We start from the raw sequence: 21,261 nt of genomic DNA, 5'->3' as shown, positions 1-21,261 counted from the left end.
TTAAGGTTGTGTAATGTTCCCCCTATAGCACTAAATGCTTTGGTGAAACTGGAATTAACACTCAGTGATGAGACATTGTTGACATTTCAAGACTGAAAGTGATATGGTGAATGCTATTCAATATCTGTCATGTGTATCAATAAACACAAACAAAACACATTTCATTTTATTCAAGTGCCAAACAGAAAAAAAGCCTTTTATCAGATGATTTTTTTTAAAATCATAAATGTATTAAGAAAAATAATTAAAAACAGTGTTTATTTAATAAGCCAACCAGAATGTCATGTCATGTTTTCCATGTATGTATACAATGTTGTTTTCTTGGTGAAATATGTGTTTATTGTTATTTGTCGTTAATGTTCAACATCTAATTTACAAACAATACAAAAAAGATGGGCAGCCATCTGAGGTGGAAATTATTTTATTTATTTTTCAAGTGTAAAATGTTAATTTGACAAAATAAATATCTTTTCAGTTACTTTTTAATAATGATAATATTAATAATCCAATTCATTCGGATCAGCTTAGTGTAGCTGAGTCTTTGTCCCTGCAGTCAGGAGTTCCTCTTTTTCTTGTGGTAATCCTCCATAAAAATAACTCATTTACATAAGTGTGAATGAGTAAAGAAACTCTGCTGCACTCTGGTAACGCTGAGGTTGAATATGAGAATGAGAGCAGAATCAATATGCTTTCCCAAGCATCACTTGATGACACAAGTTCTGTTAGTTTTGTAATGATTTAGTTTTATAGTGAAAAACCAGCCACATATAAACAAAGTTCACACACTTGAAACATTTATTACCAGAGTTTTGATTTTACAATCATTATACATTACATGTATCACTAAACCATATTAGAAAAGAAAGTTTAACTTGTGTTCAATAACATTCTTAAAAAGCTGAAAGTGAAAACACTTAAACACTTAAACAACAAGGCATGTTCTTCATCCTTTTAATAAAGTATATTTTAACATTTACATACAGTATGTCTATAAATCTTCTGAACAGATAGATTGTATATATTTAGGCTATGATTTATCCATATATATATATGTGTTCTGGTTTACCTCTTTTTAGCATTAGCAAATTGGGCATAACAATTGACTTTGCATATTATTTTTTTCAGGGCTGTCATGCCTCCACATTTGCTTTTTTTCCTATCCCTAACCAGTACAACTTTTTAAAAACCATTTCATGTCATTTTGTGTATTTTACCAAGTACATAAAGACATTTGACAAATACAAATCTGCACCACAAATTTGCTCAGTGTTCATCATTTTCCAACAGCTCAGAGAGTAGCAGGTGTTCAATAGTGAATTTCAGTGATACACAGCAAACAGACACAGTGCTCCTAGTAAAAGTAACGATAAATAGGTGAAGATATGAACTGATCAATCTCTTGATATCTAATATAGTGACAAAGAAAAGACAAAGTGCAGTCAGGCGAGGCCCCCGAGAAGTCATCAGACAATGGAGAAACAAGGCAAGCAGGCGCTCTCTCTATCCCAGAATGAACATGAGTGTATAGCGTGCAAAATCATGAAGAGGTAAATCGGGGTTAGGGGATGCAATAATGTTGAGAGGATTCCCCTATTTCTATAAAATATGGCATGATTAATCATGCTGAGTGGAAGTGAAAAAGCCTGCAAAAACTCAACAGTGTCCATACTGAAAGCAGCGATCACTCTGCTCCTGTATCATTGTCTTCTGACCTTCGACAACATTCTGTGGCGCATTACATTTTTGTGGTACGTCTGTGTGATAACACTGGGTATATGGTATATTCACTTCTCCGGAAACATTCAGCACAGATGGAGCTTCATTAGTAACACTGGTGGCAATCCATGGAGCAAGAGGTAAGATGGCGTGCAGACGGACACACGTGTAGACGGGCTGTTTATTTAGAGATGGCTTTCTCTGCTTGGTGCCGCTGATGGCTGTGAGCGTGCCTGTCGCAATAGAGACAGGTAGTACATTAGAGCGGGCACAGGACAACAACGTTCGCCGTGGAGAATTTGACAGATGTTTCCCATAAAAAGACACAGAACAGAGACAGGTAAGAGAAAAGGGTGATTCACCTGGTGAGGTCCTCTATGTCCACCAGCATGGCGTCCTGCTCCACGTGCAGCTCGTCCCTTATCAGCAGCAACTGCACCAGCTCCCCATTTAGACCTGTGTCAGTTGGTAGATGTGATGAACTTATTCTTAAACTCCGATATTGTAAAGAAAAATGTTTTCCCGTGAGAGGACAGTGTGTGTGTGTTTGTATTTGAAACATTTTTAATGGATATTTGTCAAAGATCCACTCACTCTGAATCTGTGAGTGTAAGTCATTTGTGATGACTTGCAGCTGTCCGAGACTCATGTCCCTCATGTCCCCTCGCCTCAGATTCCTCTTCATCAAGCCCTCGCTGATGTGGGGCAGATGGGGAAGCTGTACATGTAAAAACACGCAGACAGGACATTACTGCGTGGCAAAGTGTGCAAAACGGACCAGAATTTGAATAAAGACAGTTTTATTGGATGTGAATCAAAGTCAACTGGATCTCTCTGAGTTTGCAAGCGTCAGAATCGCAGCTCTTTTGTTTAACAGTATCAGGGGTTTTCTCCCGATGCTGTTAAACACCAACACATCCAGTTATAACACCTGACTGACCTTCTGTTCAACGGACTCAAGTCCCTTATGCAATTAGAATTGTGTTTACTGTAACAGCAAGTTATAGTTCTGTTTTCACTTTTCTTTTCTCCCTTTACATATGATGTTTTATTGCCCTGGATCATCTCCTAAAAGTACTTTTTCATCGAACAGGAATACAAAGAACACACATCCCTGATCTGTATTTATGTCTCTGTTTCTTTTTCTTTTTCTCTCAATGTCCTAACCAAGTCAGCCACAGGTGAACGTCTGTGCAGTTGGATTTGCCTCTCCACCTCCACCTGCATACGGGCCATGGGTCGAGCCAGAGCCAACGCCACCCGGGCCTCCTCCTGCAGCCTCCGCTGCACCCGCCAGAACCCCCCGCAGTCATCTAACGGGTCTGAGTCCTCTTCCGCCGTGTCCCGGTCTGATAAAGAGGAGCTCTGCTTGCTCTGGCGACAAAGAAGCGTAAGTGATACCATGAGGAAACAGCCAAATGTTCTCATAATTCGTTACTCCAAAGAGTATAATGGGCGTCGTGACACAAAAGCACAGAGGCTATTGGAGCTGTGCATACCACAGGGGACAGCGGCGTGTCCAGACTGGTCTCTGTCCTGCTGTCCTCAGCATCGCTGTCTTTGTCGCTGCTGCTGTCGTTCACAAAACACACCTGCAGGTTCACCCCACTCTGCAGCCTGAGAGGAGAAAACACAAAGCTTGACGAACGTAAATGTTGACTTTTAGTTCTAGAGGCACTGGAAATGTCTTATAGAGCGAGGGAAATTACTGATTTGATGTTCTGATTTTGTCTACAAACAGAAATCACATCATGTCACAGACTTAGGTAGGAATTTAGGTCTGTATTTTTCTTCTTAACAAGGTGATGCTAAAAGACATTTTTACAAAAGTGTGCTTGTGAGATTAGGAAGAGGGAAAACGGTTACGGCCAGGAGATATTTGGATACGAGTTTCAAGCATTTGCAGTATAAAAAAGAAAGAATAACAACAAACACATTTAATTTTGGTAACCATTTTAATTTGTAAAAAAAAGAAAAACTATCGTCAAAATGTGTGCCAGCTCTCTGTACTCATCTGTACATCGTGTGTCATATTCAAAGGGGAATCAGTTGGATTGCTTTGTACAAGCAAAATGAAGAGCACTGCTGTGTCTTTTTATAATCGCAAGACAAATGGTGACTGTTAACACTCCCTTTTAAATCCATATTATTTTTAGAAAAGGCTATTGTTTTTTAAGATGCTCGACAAGTGGTCATGGGAATAATGACAGAGATGAGTGATCAATAGCAATTACCATTCATAAAAAAGAAAAGAAAATGAATGTGAAATAATGTCAACATTATTATTGCCAGTAAAACACTGAAAAAAGGACATCCCTGTCCATGTACCTTTGGTCTGAGGATGTCTTTCATGGTTTGGGTGAGGCCCCTTCGTTCTAATTTCGGGGGCATATTGATGCCACAGCGTATAATTAAATGTTGTGACACACTAGTGTTCCAACAGTTTTGGGAGGGTCCTGTTTCAACATAAATGAGGTCTATAAAGAAATGATTTACAGCTTCAGGATGAACCCTTTCGCCCGATGTTAGTGCCCGACCGGACATCACCAACGCTCTTGAGGCAATCGTTTCAGAAACTTGGAGAAAGCCTTCCCAGAAGACGGGAGGATGTTACAGCAGCATATCAATGCCAATGATTTTGAAATGATATGTTAAACAAGTGCACACAGCCTGTATTTTTGGTGTCCACACACTTTTGGCCATGAAGTGCAGTGACGTCAGTAACGTGACAGTCGGTGACCTAATCCAGTTGGAGCAAAAGCAATTGAAGGCTGTCATGATGCGAATGAAGCCACAAACATGACATCAGGCTCTACGCAGCAGTTGCAGCTCAACCTCAGGCTTCCCAGGAGCCCAGATCACTAAGTTCCAGATTATAAAACTCTGACTGAAAGAACCTAACTAACCAAAGTAACCGACCCTTACGGTGGGAGGAGAACAATAACTCATACAACTTCACACACCGGACATTTCCGGAATTTCCACTCCAAACTAAACTCCAAAAGGTGCACCCTCACCTCAACGAGGATCACATGACTCCAATTCCACCTATCACAGCGGCAGACTTAAATCACGCATCACTTCTTCTTTCAGGAGCATTTGGGCCACAGACCGGACTTCACTTCCTCAAACAGCAGCCAGTAGCAGAGGGGGGTGGCCCCATCGTTTGATGTGAACGGGGCCAATGAAAACATCGAGTCACTGGAGGTCAATACTGCCATGAAAAGAAAGCAGGGTTGTGTTGTGTAGTGGCTTTAGTGGCTTGGGTCTGATGTAATGCAACTCTGTCCACTGTGTGTGTGTGTGTGTGTGTGTGTGTGTGTGTGCATGTCCCCGAAACTTCAATTACAAATGTGAAATATCAATTTTGTGGAGAGATCATTTCGTCTGTTTCAGTTTCATCTGTCATAAAACTAATGCACCTAATTTGACCAATATGTCCTCGTACTGCGGCGTGCTCGCCCTGTGTGCTCTTGTTTGCTTGGCTTTCACCTGTCTTCTCTAATGTAAAGTGCTTTAATCTTCAACTGTGTGTGCTGATTGTATCATATGTCTTCTATCATATGATCGGATGTTATCCATTTTGAAATGCTTCTACTCACTTTTACCCCTCGCTTTGTTCAGCTCATATTTAGCTTTTCCCTGTTCTAATATATCTAATATATGTTGGGTGTTTTATTTGTTGTTTTAATGGTCACAATGGTCACAATGCTGTACAGGCGGTTAGTAAACTAAAATAAATATATAAACAGTAGATTAATGGAAGACTAATGTCCAGAAATGTATAGAATTATCATATATCATAAACACTACTACTACTACTACTACTACTACTACTAATAATAATAAATCCATAATATCTCCCACTATCTACTACAAAAAGCATTAAATGTCAACAGAATAATTGTGCACTATATATATATATATATATATATATATATATATATATATGTAATGATATATCTCTCTCTCTCTCTCTCTCTCTCTATATATATATATATATATATATATATATATATATATATATATATATATATATATATACAGAATAATTTTGTAATGAAACACTTATCCGTTAGAATTTGGTCAGAATCTGTCTGCGTTATGAAACTAGGGCATCACCAAGTTTCCGTCTCAGCAACTTATCACGCAACAGAGGTTGACCACTGTGCCACCTCCGCTGAGCCTACCCTTTCCATACTCAGTTTCATTGTTCTGCTGCTGTAAAGTGTTTAGTTCAATGTCAGTTCCTTGGGATTGACCGTAGACGGCACTTTGGCTTCTAAGGAAACCTCTCGTTTTGCTGTGGCATTGCCGGTTTGTGATGATAACCACTTGTCCACTTTCTCTGTTTGTTGCTAAGTATAACACAAGCACAGACACACGGGATGAATCAACTTATTTACTCAACCTTCTGTTATTGCACAAAGATGCACACTATCTACTTCATTACTCAACAAAAGACCTGCTGTCATTTACTATGAGGGGCCGTTTAGGCCATGACTATTGAGACACTCTCACATGCACTATTGAAACACTTACACACAACACTTACACACATACTACTGAAACACTTACACACATACTACTGAAACACTTACACACATACTACTGAAACACTTACACACATACTACTGAAACACTTACACGCATACTACTGAAACACTTACACGCATACTACTGAAACACTTACACACATACTAATGAAACACTTACACACATACTAATGAAACACTTACACACATACTAATGAAACACTCGTACATTCACTAGTGAAACACTCTCACGGTCACTACTGAAATTACTTGTACAAATACATGTGAGACGCTTGCACATCCTCATGTAAGAGCATACATACATATAACTGAAAACAGATAGATACGTATACATGTTTCACTTGTATGCATGTAAGCATTTCATATGTATGTGTGTAAGTGTCTCAATAGTGCGTGTGATAGTGTCTCAATAGTTATGGCCTAAATGGCCCCTCATAATTTACTGTCATTAGCACTTGACACCTATGAACCAACAAGCCAATTCAATCAGTTGTATCTTTCTGATTGTTTTGGGGCTAATAGTTCTTAGTGAATAGATATATCTGAATAACTGCATAGCTTTCTCCCCTGGCTGTTAAATAACCAATCATATCTGCCATATAGACAGAGTTCAAGGTTTCTTTCCAAGAGATATGAAAAAAAAGCCCAGCGATTATGTTTTTGTTTCATTGATAATCAAAAGCGTTTAAAAATATTTTTCTTAATAAAGAAGTGAGATAATTTACCCATAAAGGAGTACAATCAAATTCACCAAATGTGGAAAAAAGTGATATTCATTGTACAGTGACGTTTCGACAAAGTGTGTGTGTGTGTGTGTGTGTGTGTGTGTGTGTGTGTGTGTGTGTGTGTGTGTGTGTACACATGCACTAATATACACACAAAAGATAGTGGGCAGGTATATAATATAATTGCATACCTTGTCATAATGTCTATATGACGAGGTTCCATAGGCAACACATTACGTCTACAAAACCTGATAATAAGTTTCATATTCAGACTAGATTAATAATATTGTGTATCAACAATTAATTAAATGTAGGGCATATCTCACTGTTTCCCAGCCATCCATCCAAGAATAAATTCTGGAATAACATCTAAAGATCTGAAGTGTCAGCTGTGAGAAGCTAAGATACAAAGATATTGGTGCGAGCCTTCAAAAGCCATCATTGATCAAACCCAGACTCACACACACACGGACACACACACACGCACACAATCTAAACCCACCGGGAGGACAGGCCGTTCTTGCTGCAGCTGGTGTAGATGACTGGCTCGTCGTCATAGAAACTGCCAAGGGCAAGTTTCTGCCTGATGGACTCTCTCTCATTTCTCTGGGCCTGTAAGAGAAAAGAGGAAAACACATGAATATAAAGAATATTAATAATAGTGCTGCTAATGCTGTAGTTCCGTCAGAGTTGGACACACTCGCGGGAAGAGATATCAAGCTGAGTGTGTAGTATGCTATTTAAATTAAGACTATAAATATGTATTATACCAAATGATAAAGTACTTTCTGGTTGAGAGGAGGAGGAGGGGGAGGAGGAGGAGGACAAATGGGGATTAAGTACGGAAAGGTAGATGGAAAGAAGGTAGCAAACTCATGTAATCCAATTTCCTGCCTAGGATAACCTAGCTGTGGGCTCACATTATCTTATAATTATATAAATATGTTACTAACGAGGCTTAGCTAACACATTTATTAGAATCAGTTCCTTCTCTTCTACTTTATTATAAGCTTAGATAACAGGTACGGACATCCCTCCTTACATAACACTCGCTTCTGTCTCTAAATAATCAGCTAACCCTAAAAATATCAGGTCTGAATCATCGATAGAAATCTGTTTCATCCCACCATACACGGAAAACTGAATATCCTGTTCCTCCTGTTATACAGGTATTACAATAAATACTGGACTGCATTTGCAATTTAAAAGGCACATCTGGCGTGTATGTTTTTCTCTACTTTTTATTGCCAGGTCACCAGACCTGAGCAAGAAAAGGATATCCATACTGTTTGTAAGCATTTCCCCATATTGTTTGTTACATGCCATAAAACGCATTCTAACCAAATACCACAATCAAAATCTTGATGGTTTTTGGTAAATATTTATAACCACGGGACGATAATTGTTGTAAGACCTCAATGTCTTTTGTAATGGTTAAAAATGTTGTGCCATCCACCTCGGGCTGATGATTAAACACGACATCACTTCCTGTACTGTATGGAGCTAATCTCTCTCTCTCTTCAGTCATTTTCTCTCCTCTCCTCCTCTTTTTGACCAGAAATGTTCTTTTTCTTCTCAGCATCTAGAAGTTTCCCTGTCCTGATTTACATTTTTCCCCTTTCTCCTCCTTCCCCCCATTCCCTCGACTTCTTCTCTTTACTATGTAGCTGGCCCTCATTTATTTTTGACGACTGTGAATATTTGTAGGTAATTTGAGCTGCGTGAGTTGGTTACACCAATCTAAAGTCTTGAAGCATCTCAATTACCTTCACTGTGTTAGTGTGTGCGTGTGTGTTCCTGTTACACACTGCCATTGAATAACACCTATATGTGTCAACATTCTCTCTCTCTCTCTCTCTCTCTCTCAACAACCTAAAAACCAGCCCATCACCCTCTCTCTTCTTTTGTGACGCATCATTAGATGAGACCGATGTATAGCACACGTCACAATTGAACGCCTTCACTCTCACTCTCCCAACGCTCTGCCTCTTGCTCGTCTACTTCAGACAGCCGGTTCAGAATGTCCTCCTTAACGGCCGACTGTCTTTATACACACACACACAACCTATTCTACCCTCCCAGAAGAGAGAACGCGGTCGAGGAAAAGCACCTCATTGTCACTGTAAATGATGAAGGATGATTTTCATTGACGGAATGGAACAAAGCGTGTCGTATGATTCACACACATATCCATCAAATGAGAGATGAAATGATTTCAAATTGGACTGAGGACATGTAAAAACACAGAGAAACACAGGTGAAGATCGCATATGAACACACCCACGTCACCTCACAATCACACTCATCCATTATGTCTGACTCCTACAGCAGCTTGCCCATGATGGATACCTATCATGTTTACCTGTCATGCTACGCCCTCAGAATCACGAGCACATACAAACACAAATCCACACACCTGGTAAACGCGTTTCTCCTGGTGCACCATCCTTCAGCGCATCGTACTGAAACAGCCGCCCTGCCCTTCTCTACACTGCAGTGAAGCTACACCCGGGAGACCCTCTCATATACTGCAGCTCCGTGCAGGAGAGTGAGGGAGGGAGGGTTGAGAGAGCAGTGAGGGGAAGGGGAGAGGCAGCAGAGAGAGAGGGGAGGGGGGTGGGGGGAGCATGAGAGGAAAGAGGAAGAGACGAAAGCAGAGGAGGAGAAAGATGCTGCCGTGCTCTCCTGATCTGTTATCTGTTCCTCCATCTTCCTCCCTTGCTTTCCTTCTCCTCTTCATCTTTCTTTTAACCGAAGCTGCAAGAAATCTGTGTCCTGATAAGAGTAGACAGGCCTAAAAAAGATTACAGAAAAATGGGCACATTGGTTGGTTGCAAGATGGTGGGCTGAAAGTCCAGGCTAAACATAGCATGATGAATGAGACTGCTACACTGGGAAACAAAACCATTAAAAAGGCAGATCAATAAGAGCTCCTTTAATAAATATCAGCACTTTTGAGCAGCACTGACATGGCGTCTGCATCTGCTTGTTGACCCAAAGTATGAGCAATACATTTCTAATTGCACGTTATCCGTATTTGTTTTGCCTCCTAAAGGAGTCTCCTCCAGCCCCATTCCACATCACAGATTCAAGCGTGCTGAGCCGGAAGAGACAAGGAATCACAAGGGAGTATGTGCCCACACGTGCGAAAAGAGAAAAACGCACGCACGCACGCACGCACGCACACACACACACACACACACACACACTCACATACACACACACGCAAACACAGTTAGTCCCCATAGTGCTGTGTCACAATGCAGCAGCGGGCTGATTAAACAATGTAACATTTTGAGTCATCTTTCATCCTTCATCAGGATCAGAGTCCAAATATCCTCGGCCCTCCTATTCCACAACTTTCTCTAACACACTACAATTATATGCTGTAGGAACGAGATATTCATATAATCAGATTACAAATGTTGTTATGCACTTTTGGTGTTATGTTATCAGCGTTGAATGATTGACATTTTCTTTTACTTAAAATAGTTTGTGTTTTTTTTCTATTATTCTGTGAAGTGTGTGTTTTTTTTTATTTGTTTTTTTTAAACCAAAACTTTTGCTGAATCACTGGGGGATGCAGTGGAATATGTCATAACAAATGGACTCAGAGGGAGTAATTCAGTGCTTGTGTGTCTCAGATAGAAAGAGAGAATGACAATCACTCACAGAGATGCTGGACAGTCTAGTTCGCCCTCCACTGTAACAATCGTCTGCCTGTGGTGGAAAGATATCCTGGAGTCCCTCGGTCCAACTATGGCTGTTTACCATGCAGCCTCTTCTGCCTTTTCTGCCTCTCTGGTGTTGTGTGTCACAGTTACCATCATCTCCACAGTCCTCCCACCAATGGCCTGTATTCATGGTCTCATGAATACATCGCCCTCCTCTTCCTCATCCATCTCCACATCATAATTCTCCATAAAGACAAACTGTATGAAGACGGTGGAGCAAATGCCAGGGTTGGGGGAAGTATGAAGTTTCCTGCCTGGGAATATGAAACTGAAGATATTCAATGGCGGAACACAGATCTCGGACTGCGTTAATCCCTTTAATCTCTATGGTGTCTTTATGTTTACTGTGATCAAACAAAGAAAAAAGACCAATATAATTGCTGCACAGGCTTAAAACATGAAATTATAGCAATATTCATAATATTTATCATATATATGTTATTTCTACTCTGATTTCTCTGTCTCGTCATATTATTTTTCATCTAGTCTGGAAGAGCATTAATCAAAAAAGTAATTGTCGAACTTGTTGATCCACAAATGCATAACATGGTCTTCCATCCTAACATCCAATCACTGGTAAAATAAAAAGCCACATCATATAATCGCACATGACGGATATTGGACTCACCTGCATTGTAGAGTGCAAACCAATTTGTAAGATATTGAAATAAAAATGAAAAAGCAGAAGTCACCATCAAAGCCAGAAGGATGCCTTTCAGGATATCTGAGCTCAGTGTTCCATACTAACATCCCATAACGGTAGTAAACAAAAAGGTAAAAGTACAGAGACGCATCTTTGCTCTCAAAGTGCAGCATGACACAACGTTATGTTGACCCGTGTGGCTAAATTCCAGTGATGCATGTAGATGTGTGGTCACCACACGGTGCCAAGAGGATTGTCTTTGCCTGTTGAGAGTACAAACCAGGGCACAGGTTGCCAGTAGTGGAAGCCTGGATGTGGTTTTGCGTGAGCCTGAAGTCCAGATTGGTAGCCAGCTGGAGGGATGTACTTCTGGTCATCCACAAGTCTGCCAGCCTTGTTGTATGAAAGCTAGGGAGAAAAGAGGAGCTGGTAGTAAGGAACATGTGTACTCATTGGGCCTGGATAGCTGCTGGTTTTGTTCTTCAAGCAGTAGGAGCAACGGTAGTTGTTGGCTTGGCGTTGGCATGGCGGTTTTGAAGTGGGAACTTTGTCACCAGGCTTAACAGTTGTGACAGTTTGAGGCAGAGTAGTTTGCATTGGTTCTTTTGGATTCTGAGGAGAAAATACATTATTCTGTGCCATGGGTTTACAGCTTTAATATAAACTGACATTCAAGATACAATACCCATGTCCAGCTGCAAGTCAGCCGCTCTGGGCTCCATGGCTTTCAACTATTATTAGTCACATTGCTATTACCATTGTCGATACCATTACTGCTTTATCGTCATTATCTACAACATCAGGAGAATACGACCCCTTCTCACTCAGAAGGCGGCACAGGTTCTGGTCCAGGCTCTGGTCATCTCACGGCTAGACTATTGCAACTCCCTCCTGGCAGGTCTACCTACTAATGCCATTCGACCTCTACAGCTCATCCAGAATGCAGCTGCTAGACTGGTCTTCAACCTCCCGAAATTTACCCACACTACTCCGCTCCTCCGTGACCTTCACTGGTTACCGGTGGCCGCCCGCATCCGCTTCAAAACATTGGTACTTGCATACCGTGCTGCGAACAGATCGGGTCCGGTCTACATCCAGGACATGGTCAAACCGTACACCCCACCTCGTTCACTTCGCTCGGCTTCTGCCAATCGGCTTGTAGCTCCTTCACTTCAAGCTAAACACTCAACAAAATCACGACTGTTTGCTGTGCTGGCTCCTCATTGGTGGAACGAGCTCCCCATTGACATCAGGACAGCAGAAAGTCTCTACATCTTCCGTCGCAAACTAAAAACACATCTTTTTCGACTATACCTTGAATAGGGAAGGTAGAGCCGTAGTAGCACTCTAGTAGCACTTTAATGTCCCTTAACGATAGCACTTTGTTGTTTAGCACTTTAGTAGCACTTAAATGGCACTTACGGATAGTATTCTGTAGTTTAACGTTATTGAAGAAATTGTACTTGCTTGATTCTTGTTGTTCTGAGTTTGGACTCATGGTTTAATGCACTTATTGTAAGTCGCTTTGGATAAAAGCGTCAGCTAAATGACATGTAATGTAATGTAATATCGTACTAAATGCACTGCTGCTATTATAGTGTCTCCTTCCTTCATCATCTGCTGTACAGGAGTTGCAAGCTTATGGAAAGCACTACAATGCTATGAAGCAGAACAACCGAGTCAAGGCTTTGAATCCTGGGTACATTTTTACACTAGGTAATCAACCATTCAAATGCAACTTCAGCTGGAATTTGTGCTCATTTAGCTCACAGACAGCAATAACCTCTGGTAGATTAAGTCAGATTTGCATATCATATGGCACAGAATAGGAGACTTGCAATTTATTTTGCAGGTTAGTTAACAGTCAGGTTTTGTGAGTATCCCCCCTCCAATATCCATCCATCCATTATCACCCGCTTATCCGGGGTCGGGTCGCGGTGGCAGCAGGTTCAGCAGGCCGACCCAGGCTTCCCTCTCACCCGCAACACTTTCCAGCTCATTCTGGGGGATCCCGAGGCGTTCCAAGGCCAGCCGGGAGATATAATCCCTCCAGCGTGTCCTCGGTCTTCACCGGGGCCTCCTACCAGTTGGACGTGCCCGGAAAACCTCTAATGGGAGGAGTCCAGGAGGCATCCTGACTAGATGCCCGAACCACCTCAGCTGACTCCTTTCGACACGAAGGAGCAGCGACTCGACTCCAAGCTCTTTACCCTATCTCTAAGGCTGAGCCCAGCCACCCTACGGAGGAAGCTCATTTCGGCCGCTTGTATCCGAGATCTCGTTCTTTCGGTCACGACCCAGAGTTCGTGACCATAGGTGAGGGTTGGAACGTAGACCGACCAGTAAATGGAGAGCTTTGCCTTCCGGCTCAGCTCCCTCTTCACCAAGACGGACTGGTACAGCGCCTGTTTTACTGCTGCAGCTGCACCGATCCGCCTGTCGATCTTCCGCTCCACCTTACCCTCACTCGTGAACAAGACCCCAAGATACTTGAACTCCTTCGCTTGAGGTAGGCAGTTTGCCCCCACCTGGAGGGAGCAATCCGCCGGTTTCCGGCAGAGCACCATGGCCTCAGATTTGGAGGTGCTAACTCTCATCCCTGCCGCTTCGCACTCGGCTGAAAAACGCCCCAGTAAATGCTGGAGGTCACGGTCCGAGGAGGCAAACAGGACCACATCATCCGCAAACAGCAGAGAGGCGATCCCGAGACTCCCGAACCGGATCCTCTCCGCCCCCTGGCTGCGCCTAGATATCCTGTCCATGAAGGTCACGAACAGGACCGGTGATAAAGGGCAGCCCTGGCAGAGGCCAACACCCACCGGGAACGTGTCTGACTTACTACCGAGGAGACGAACACAGCTCCTACTGCAGGCGTACAGAGACCGGATGGCCCGTGCCAACGGGTCCGGCACCCCATACCCCCGCAGCACCCCCCACAAAAACCCCCGAGGGACCCGGTCGAAAGCCTTCTCCAGGTCTACAAAGCACTGGTTGGGCAAACTCCCAGGACCCCTCCAGTAATCTTGCGAGGGTAAAGAGCTGGTCCACTGTTCCACGACCGGGACGGAATCCGCACTGTTCGTCTTGAATCCGAGGTTCGACAAGCGGTCGGAGCCTCCTCTCCAGCACCCTGGCATAAGCTTTTCCCGGGAGGCTGAGCAGTGTGATACCACGATTGTTCGAGCACACTCTCCGGTCCACCTTCTTGAAGATGGGAACCACCACCCCGGTCTGCCAGTCCATGGGCACTGTTCCCGACCCCCATGCGACACTGAAAAGGCGTGTCAACCAAGACAGCCCAACAATGTCCAGCGCTTTCAGCATCTCAGGGCGTATCTCATCCACCCCTGGCGCCTTGCCACCAAGGAGCTTTTTGACTACCTTAGCGACCTCTGCCAGGGATATGGGTGAAACCACCCCAAAGTCTTCCGGCGCTGCCCCCTCTCTGGGGGACATGTTGGCCGGGTTTAGGAGTTCCTCAAAGTGCTCTTTCCACCGCCCGACGATGTCCCCAGTCTGGGTCAGCAGTCCCCCCCCCACCCCCCCCTGCTGAGAACAGCCTGGGGTAGACCCTGCTTTCCCTTCCTGAGCCGTCGGATGGTTTGCCAGAGCTTCCTTGAGGCCAACCGAAAGTCCTTCTCCATGGCTTCCCGAACTCCTCCCATGCCCGAGTTTTAGCCTCCGCGACCATCGCCCCTGCAGCCCTTCTGGCCCGCCGGTACCCGTCAGCTGCTTCAGGAGACCCCTGGTCCCGAAAGGCCTCCTTCTTCAGTTTGATGGCTTCCCTCACCCCCGGTGTCCACCACCGGGTTCTCGGGTTGCCGCCACGACAGGCACCGATGACCTTCCGGCCACAGCCCCGAGCAGCCGCGTCCACAATAAAGGCTTTGAACAAGGTCCACTCGGATTCCATGTCCCCAGCCTCCCTCGGGATTTGTGAGAAGTTCTTCCGGAGGTGGGAGTTGAAGACCTCCCGGACAGGATCCTCTGCCAGACGTTCCCAGTTCACCCTCACTACACGTTTGGGATTGCCAGGTCTTTCTAGCCGAGTTCCACGCCATCTGATCCAACTCACCACCAGGTGGTGATCAGTTGACAGCTCTGCTCCTCTCTTCACCCGAGTGTCCAAGACATACGGCCGCAGATCAGATGATACGATTACAAAGTCGATCATTGATGTCCGGCCTAAGGTGTTCTGGTACCAGGTACACTTATGAGCCACCTTTTGTTCGAACATGGTGTTCGTTATGGACAAACTGTGGCTAGCACAGAAGTCCAACAACAAAACACCATTCGGGTTCAGATCGGGCAAGCCGTTCCTCCCAATCACGCCCCGCCAGGTTTCTCTGTCATTGCCCACGTGAGCGTTGAAGTCTGCCAGGAGAACTATGGAGTCGGCAGGCGGTGCCCTTTCCAGGACCCCTCCCACCGACTCCAAGAAGGCCGGATACTCCGAAATGCTGTTCGGTGCATAAGCACAAACAACAGTCAGAGCCTTACTCCCCGCAACCCGTAGGCACAGAGAGGCGACCCTCTCGTTCCCCGGTGAAAACTCCAACACAGCGGCGCTCAGCCGGGGGCTCGTGAGTATCCCCACTCCCGCCCGGCGCCTCTCACCCTGGGCAACTCCAGAAAAGGACAAAGTCCAACCCTTCTCCAGGAGCTTGGTTCCAGAGCCCATGCTGTGCGTGGAGGTGAGCCCAACTATATCTAGCTGGTACCGCTCCACCTCCTGCACCAGCTCCGGCTCTTTCCCCGCTAGTGAGGTGACGTTCCACGTCCCTAGAGCTAGTCTATGCCGCCAGCGATCGGCCTGCCCAGGTCTCCCGCCTGGCCCGCCGCCCGGTCTACATAGCACCCGACCCCGATAATTCTCCCTGCGGGTGGTGGGTCCACAGGGTGACTGCTGCTCCATGATGTTTTTTCGGGCTGAGCACGACCGGGCCCCATGGGCAAAAGCCCGGCCACCAGACGCTCGCCGACAAGCTCCCCTCCTGGGTCTGGCTCCGGGAGGGTGCCCCGGTTTCCCTTGTCCGGGCAAGGTAGCTTCAGTCCGTGGGCTGCTTATCATCAGGGTTTATTGAACCCTCCAATATGTTTAAGTTAATTGTTATTATTATTTGTACGTCTTCACTGTATTCCTCAATTCTATTTCATGTCTAGTATTAAAGGCAGGAATGTGTGCAATATTAATACAATATTTTCTTTGCTGGCCTTTAGTTTTATAGCCATCCCAAAAAGTGAATATGAAGACAAGAATGATAGACATAAGAAAGCAACAGTATTGGTCCATCCATAGAATCAGTCTTGTGGAAAAACTCAAGGTTTAATATAAACATCTTTATATTATTCATACAATATAATAAAACTAATGATCCTATGAAGAAAACACCGATTGTAAAGAGCTCTTCATACACAAGGGAAGCTTTTGGCAAAGAAAGAGTCCTGGTTTTCAGTACAATTAGGATTGACCAATCACGGTCCAGCCGTCTTTGGTTGAACACAGGTAAACAGACCTTGAGCACTAAAGAGGCAGAACACATTGGGGCAAAATGCAATCTTAATTTATGCAGTTCATTGCTAAACGTAAAGTTGATTAAAGCCAGTCTTCTTCACACCTGCTAAGCTATATCAGAATTAAACCGTTCTTATCTTTGGACATAAAAGTCCTTTCAGTAAAGATTGTCCACACAAATCCATGTTCCTTTTTGGCTCCGGTCTTTTTGTTTGAATACATATCTCATGATTAAATTCATTAATTTGATTTGTGTTTTTCCAGCGGACACCAGAGAGCTGTCCACAGTCTGTCAGTGACCCTCCCATCTATTGTATCAGAGCAGCGGGAGTTCTGAGGTACAATCGGGAGTCTGACCACCACAAGATAAAACTAACCACCATTCTTGTGGTATAAAAGATAAAATATACTGACAGTTTTAAATTCACAGCGGGAGCAACATGCCTTTAGGTTACCGATTAGTGACACTAATACTATGTGGTCCAGTCCCAGGCTGGTTCTCATACAGTAAAATAAAACGAATGATCCTATGAAGAAAATACTAGGTGAATGTAAAGAGCTCTTCATACACAGGTACAGTACATACAAGGGAAGCTTTTGGCAGAGAAAGAGTCCTGGTTTTCATTATAAGTACAATTAGGATTGACCAATCACGGTCCAGCCATCTTTGGTTCAACAGACCTTGAGCACTAAAGAGGCAGAACACATTGGGGCAAAATGCAATCTTAATTTATGCAGTTCACAAGCTAAACGTAAAGTTGATTAAAGCCAGCCTCCTTCACACCTGCTAAGCTATATCAGAATTAAACCGTTCTTATCTTTGAACATAAAGTAAAGTCCTTTCAGTAAAGCTTGTCCACACGTTACATGAGCAAGCTACTAGGACTCAATACGTTGTCTAGTTGTGACCATGTGGACTGTCTTACAGCCCAGTTAGAGCCCCACTGACTGAAGAGGCTGGCAGGATGCCAACATGGTCAGTATCATAGCCACAACATTTGAAAACGTATACATTTGAAGGCGAGAGTCAACAAAACGTTCCCCATCTATTCAAAAGCAAGCACAACAATACAACATAGTCAACAGTACAAATGAACTTGACATGGTCACTTTGTTATTTAAAGCATTTATTAGAACAGTTTCAGCATGCTAGCCAAGAGTGTGATAAGGCATGAAGGGAATTTGGGAATATGGATGAAAATGTTGTGGCGGATCAGTTTTCTTTGTTGTTGGAGGGGCAAGGGGTTGCAGAAAAGGGTGATATTGAAGAGGAAAAGGCAAATATGTAAACTGCTGTGGCTGAGGTTTGATCTTTGGTGGAGTCGTTTCCGTCTTGGAGGTTGGATGTTGGGGATAGGGTGGCAGAAAAGGATATTGAGGGGGAAAAGGCATATACGGTAAATGCGGTGGCTGAGGTTTAGTCGCGGTTCTAGTGGGTTTTGCCGTCGCTTGCAGAGGCCCCAAGCCGGGCCAAGGAAAGTGATGGTAGAAAGGAAGTGGAAACACCGAGGGAGGAGCTGTTGCTGCTGGCTCTGCAGTGGCGATTGGCGCAGCTGTTGTGAATGGAAAGTAAGGCTGGAAGAAAGAGGGGTATCGTGGAGATTTAGGCATTTCTGGTTTCTTTGTAGTTGTAGGTTCTGGTACCGATGGGTAGTTAGCATAGGGTAGAAGGTAATAGGATTGAAGAATTCTGGAAAGAGAATTTTCTTGGTTGTTGCGCACCCGAGGGAAAGTCTGGGGGAACGTCTGGGGGAACGTCTGGGGGAACGTCTGGGGGAACGTCTGGGGGAACGTCTGGGGGAACGTCTGGGGGAACGTCTGGGGGAACGTCTGGGGCTGCGTCTGGGGCTGGGGCTGCGTCTGGGGGAACGTCTGGGGGAACGTCTGGGGCTGCGTCAGGGGCTGGAGGAACGTCTGGGGCTGCGTCTGGGGCTGCGTCTGGGGCTGGGGGAACCTCTGGGGGAATGTCTGGGGCTGGGGGAACCTCTGGGGGAATGTCTGGGGCTGCGTCTGGGGCTGGGGGAACGTCTGGGGCTGCGTCTGGGGCTGGGGGAACGTCTGGGGCTGCGTCTGGGGCTGCGTCTGGGGGAACGTCTGGGGGAACGTCTGGGGCTGCGTCTGGGGCTGCGTCTGAGGGAACGTCTGGGGCTGCGTCTGAGGGAACGTCTGAGGGAACGTCTGGGGCTGCGTCTGAGGGAACGTCTGAGGGAACGTCTGGGGCTGCGTCTGAGGGAACGTCTGGGGCTGGGTCTGGGGCTGGGTCTGGGGCTGGGTCTGGGGCTGGGTCTGGGGCTGGGTCTGGGGCAACGTCTGGGGCTGCACCTGGGGGAAAGTTTGGGGCTGCACCTGGGGCATTGGCAGCGTAAAATGAAGCCTCCTTTGCATTACATTGGGCTGCGGCGTCGACTGAGGCACACCCTGCGACGGCACATAGGGGAGTGGAACATAGGGGGACGGCGGCACCACATGGGGGTATGATGGAGGGTACCAGGGTGTCTGATGTTGTTGGTTTTGTTGGGCAGCAGTTGTGGGGGAAGGTGAAGCAGATTTACGACACCAGAGTACGAATGGAATTCCCTGCCATTGCATTGGGAGAATGTAACTTCCACCCTTGGAGAAAAAGAAAAAACAGTAACCAAGGTATCACACAAACCAGTAAAAGTTCCACGTTCAGTCAACAAATACATTATCGATTGGTCTACAGCAGGGGCGTCGTTAGGCCTATTTTAGGGGGGATTTCTTTCTGCCAAGTAATATCTCTCAATGACAGCTAGGAGTTTAGCTCAAAGTAAATGATGCACGGAGTGAACTTGTAAGTCCAGGTAGTTACAGAATGTCGCTGTCGGTAGTTATCAACGATTGGTACCTGCTTACATTTAGCTTTACTTGAGGCAAATGAAAGGGAAGTTAGAAACGGTCTCCATTGAGCGAATTCGAAATAACTATGCCATCTCTCTATTCTTTGCATTAATATAGATTATATATTGTTTCCACTGAACGTAAGAGCATAAAATATCACAAAGACCCTGAGATTCTGTCTTGTCATATTATGAAAGCAATACAGGACAGCAGAAAATCTCTACACCTTCCATCACAAACTAAAAACACATCTTTTTCGACTATACCTTGAATAGGGAAGGTAGCGCCGTAGTAGCACTTAAATGTCTCTTACTGATAGCACTTTGTAGTTTACCTTTGAAGAAATTGTACTTTCTCAATTCTTGTTGTTCCGAGTTTGGACTCATGGTTTAATGCACTTATTGTAAGTCGCTTTGGATAAAAGCATCAGCTAAATGACATGTAATGTAATGCAAGCAAAATCACTCTGAACTGTTGGAAACAATGGATATCAGGGGCCCCAAGAAAAATGTGCTACGCGCGCACAGTCACATAAGTGACGCCCCCCTTTCTTTGAATCCTACAAACACTCCTGGTCTACAGACCTATATTTGCAGTCAATATATAGTTTCCAAATGCAAACTAGTACACTTTGCGTTTCAATTTAAAGACATGCTATATAGACATAGCTATTCTTCATAAAATGTCTGGATTATAGCAACATTTAGTGTCAAACAGCATTACCTCTTGAGCCACATTGCAGCCATCATAGGGAACCAACAAGACAAGCCCAAGGGGGTTATTCTGCATGCCATAGCCACAAGAGCGAGGGACTTGGGACAGAGGCATTGGAGAAGCATTTCCTGTGGGGAACAAAGTCTCCATGTAACTTTACAATCAGCAAAAAAAAAAATTGTTTAAGCAGATATTCTGGCTTATTCATATCACTTTACCTTGTTCCACTGCAAACTGCGAAGCTCCTGGTCCGACTGCGCTGAACTTCAACTGGTCACCACCACAATGCAGAGAGGGCGACATGATCTTCCATTCTTCTATGGAACTGGTATCCTGCACTTGACCTTCCGACCAGCCTGAATGAGATTATAGTTAAGTTTAAGGAACTGTAAAATGTGTTCTTTAAAATGTGTTGAAGGCCAGTTAACAAGAGGTACATTTAACCAAACTTTCATTTATTACAGTAAAGGATCTTATAAAAGATGCTTACCTGCAAAGTCCGCTTGATAAGCAGCTTCATCCTCCATAGAAGCGTTTGAGGACAGCTTCTTGGTCCCGTCAATGGCTTGTGACTCAAGGCCTGACCCTTTCTTAAAGACCCTCCCGAACACAATTTTCCCCTCATGGACGCCTATCGTTTTGGATGCCTCAGCTTCTTTTCGGCCTTTTCGTCTTTCTGTTTTCCTCAGTCGATAACAGTCTATCGTTTGCGCCAAACAACACATCAAAATAACAACTACAGCCAAGGAAACAGCAGCGCTTTTCCTTTTTCCTTTACGCGTCATTCTGTTACACATGA

General features: G+C 44.5%; 2 protein-coding genes across 2 annotated transcripts; both read right to left on the bottom strand.

Moving 5' to 3' along the window:
• Window positions 1-1,361: 1,361 nt before the first annotated feature.
• Window positions 1,362-9,524, bottom strand: LOC117746728 (schwannomin-interacting protein 1-like). The gene is made up of 7 exons (XM_034556029.1): window positions 9,414-9,524; window positions 7,500-7,609; window positions 3,216-3,333; window positions 2,884-3,090; window positions 2,311-2,434; window positions 2,079-2,172; window positions 1,362-1,949 (listed from the first exon to the last, which is right to left on the bottom strand). Exons 1-7 carry the CDS (start codon window positions 9,441-9,443, stop codon window positions 1,898-1,900), a joined length of 735 nt encoding a protein of 244 aa, XP_034411920.1. The 5' UTR covers window positions 9,444-9,524; the 3' UTR covers window positions 1,362-1,897.
• Window positions 9,525-10,085: 561 nt separating this feature from the next.
• On the bottom strand, window positions 10,086-21,261 carry wu:fi34b01 (protein TsetseEP). The gene is made up of 5 exons (XM_034555357.1): window positions 20,953-21,261; window positions 20,681-20,818; window positions 20,472-20,590; window positions 18,612-19,499; window positions 10,086-10,094 (listed from the first exon to the last, which is right to left on the bottom strand). The coding sequence occupies exons 1-5, from the start codon at window positions 21,257-21,259 to the stop codon at window positions 10,086-10,088; spliced, it is 1,461 nt and encodes a 486-aa protein (XP_034411248.1). The 5' UTR covers window positions 21,260-21,261.

The sequence above is a fragment of the Cyclopterus lumpus genome, chromosome 17, assembly GCF_009769545.1.
Source record: "Cyclopterus lumpus isolate fCycLum1 chromosome 17, fCycLum1.pri, whole genome shotgun sequence".
Classification (NCBI taxonomy): Eukaryota; Metazoa; Chordata; class Actinopteri; order Perciformes; family Cyclopteridae; genus Cyclopterus; species Cyclopterus lumpus.
The sequence above is the reverse complement of the archived record's forward strand: the minus strand, read 5'-3'. Positions and strand labels throughout refer to the sequence as shown.

Bases quoted from the DNA above. Each gene is read 5' to 3' on its own strand.
- LOC117746728 (XM_034556029.1), bottom strand. From the start codon at position 9,443: ATGGTGCACCAGGAGAAACGCGTTTACCAG. The intron at 2,435-2,883 runs GTTAGGACATTG...TTACATGTACAG, and splicing joins GTTCACCTGTGGCTGACTTG to CTTCCCCATCTGCCCCACAT. The intron at 2,173-2,310 runs GTGAGTGGATCT...CAACTGACACAG, and splicing joins CTTACACTCACAGATTCAGA to GTCTAAATGGGGAGCTGGTG.
- wu:fi34b01 (XM_034555357.1), bottom strand. From the start codon at position 21,259: ATGTGTAACAGAATGACGCGTAAAGGAAAAAGGAAAAGCGCTGCTGTT. The intron at 20,819-20,952 runs GTAAGCATCTTT...AATCTCATTCAG, and splicing joins TTATCAAGCGGACTTTGCAG to GCTGGTCGGAAGGTCAAGTG. The intron at 19,500-20,471 runs GTAATGCTGTTT...TTTTTCTCCAAG, and splicing joins GCTGCAATGTGGCTCAAGAG to GGTGGAAGTTACATTCTCCC.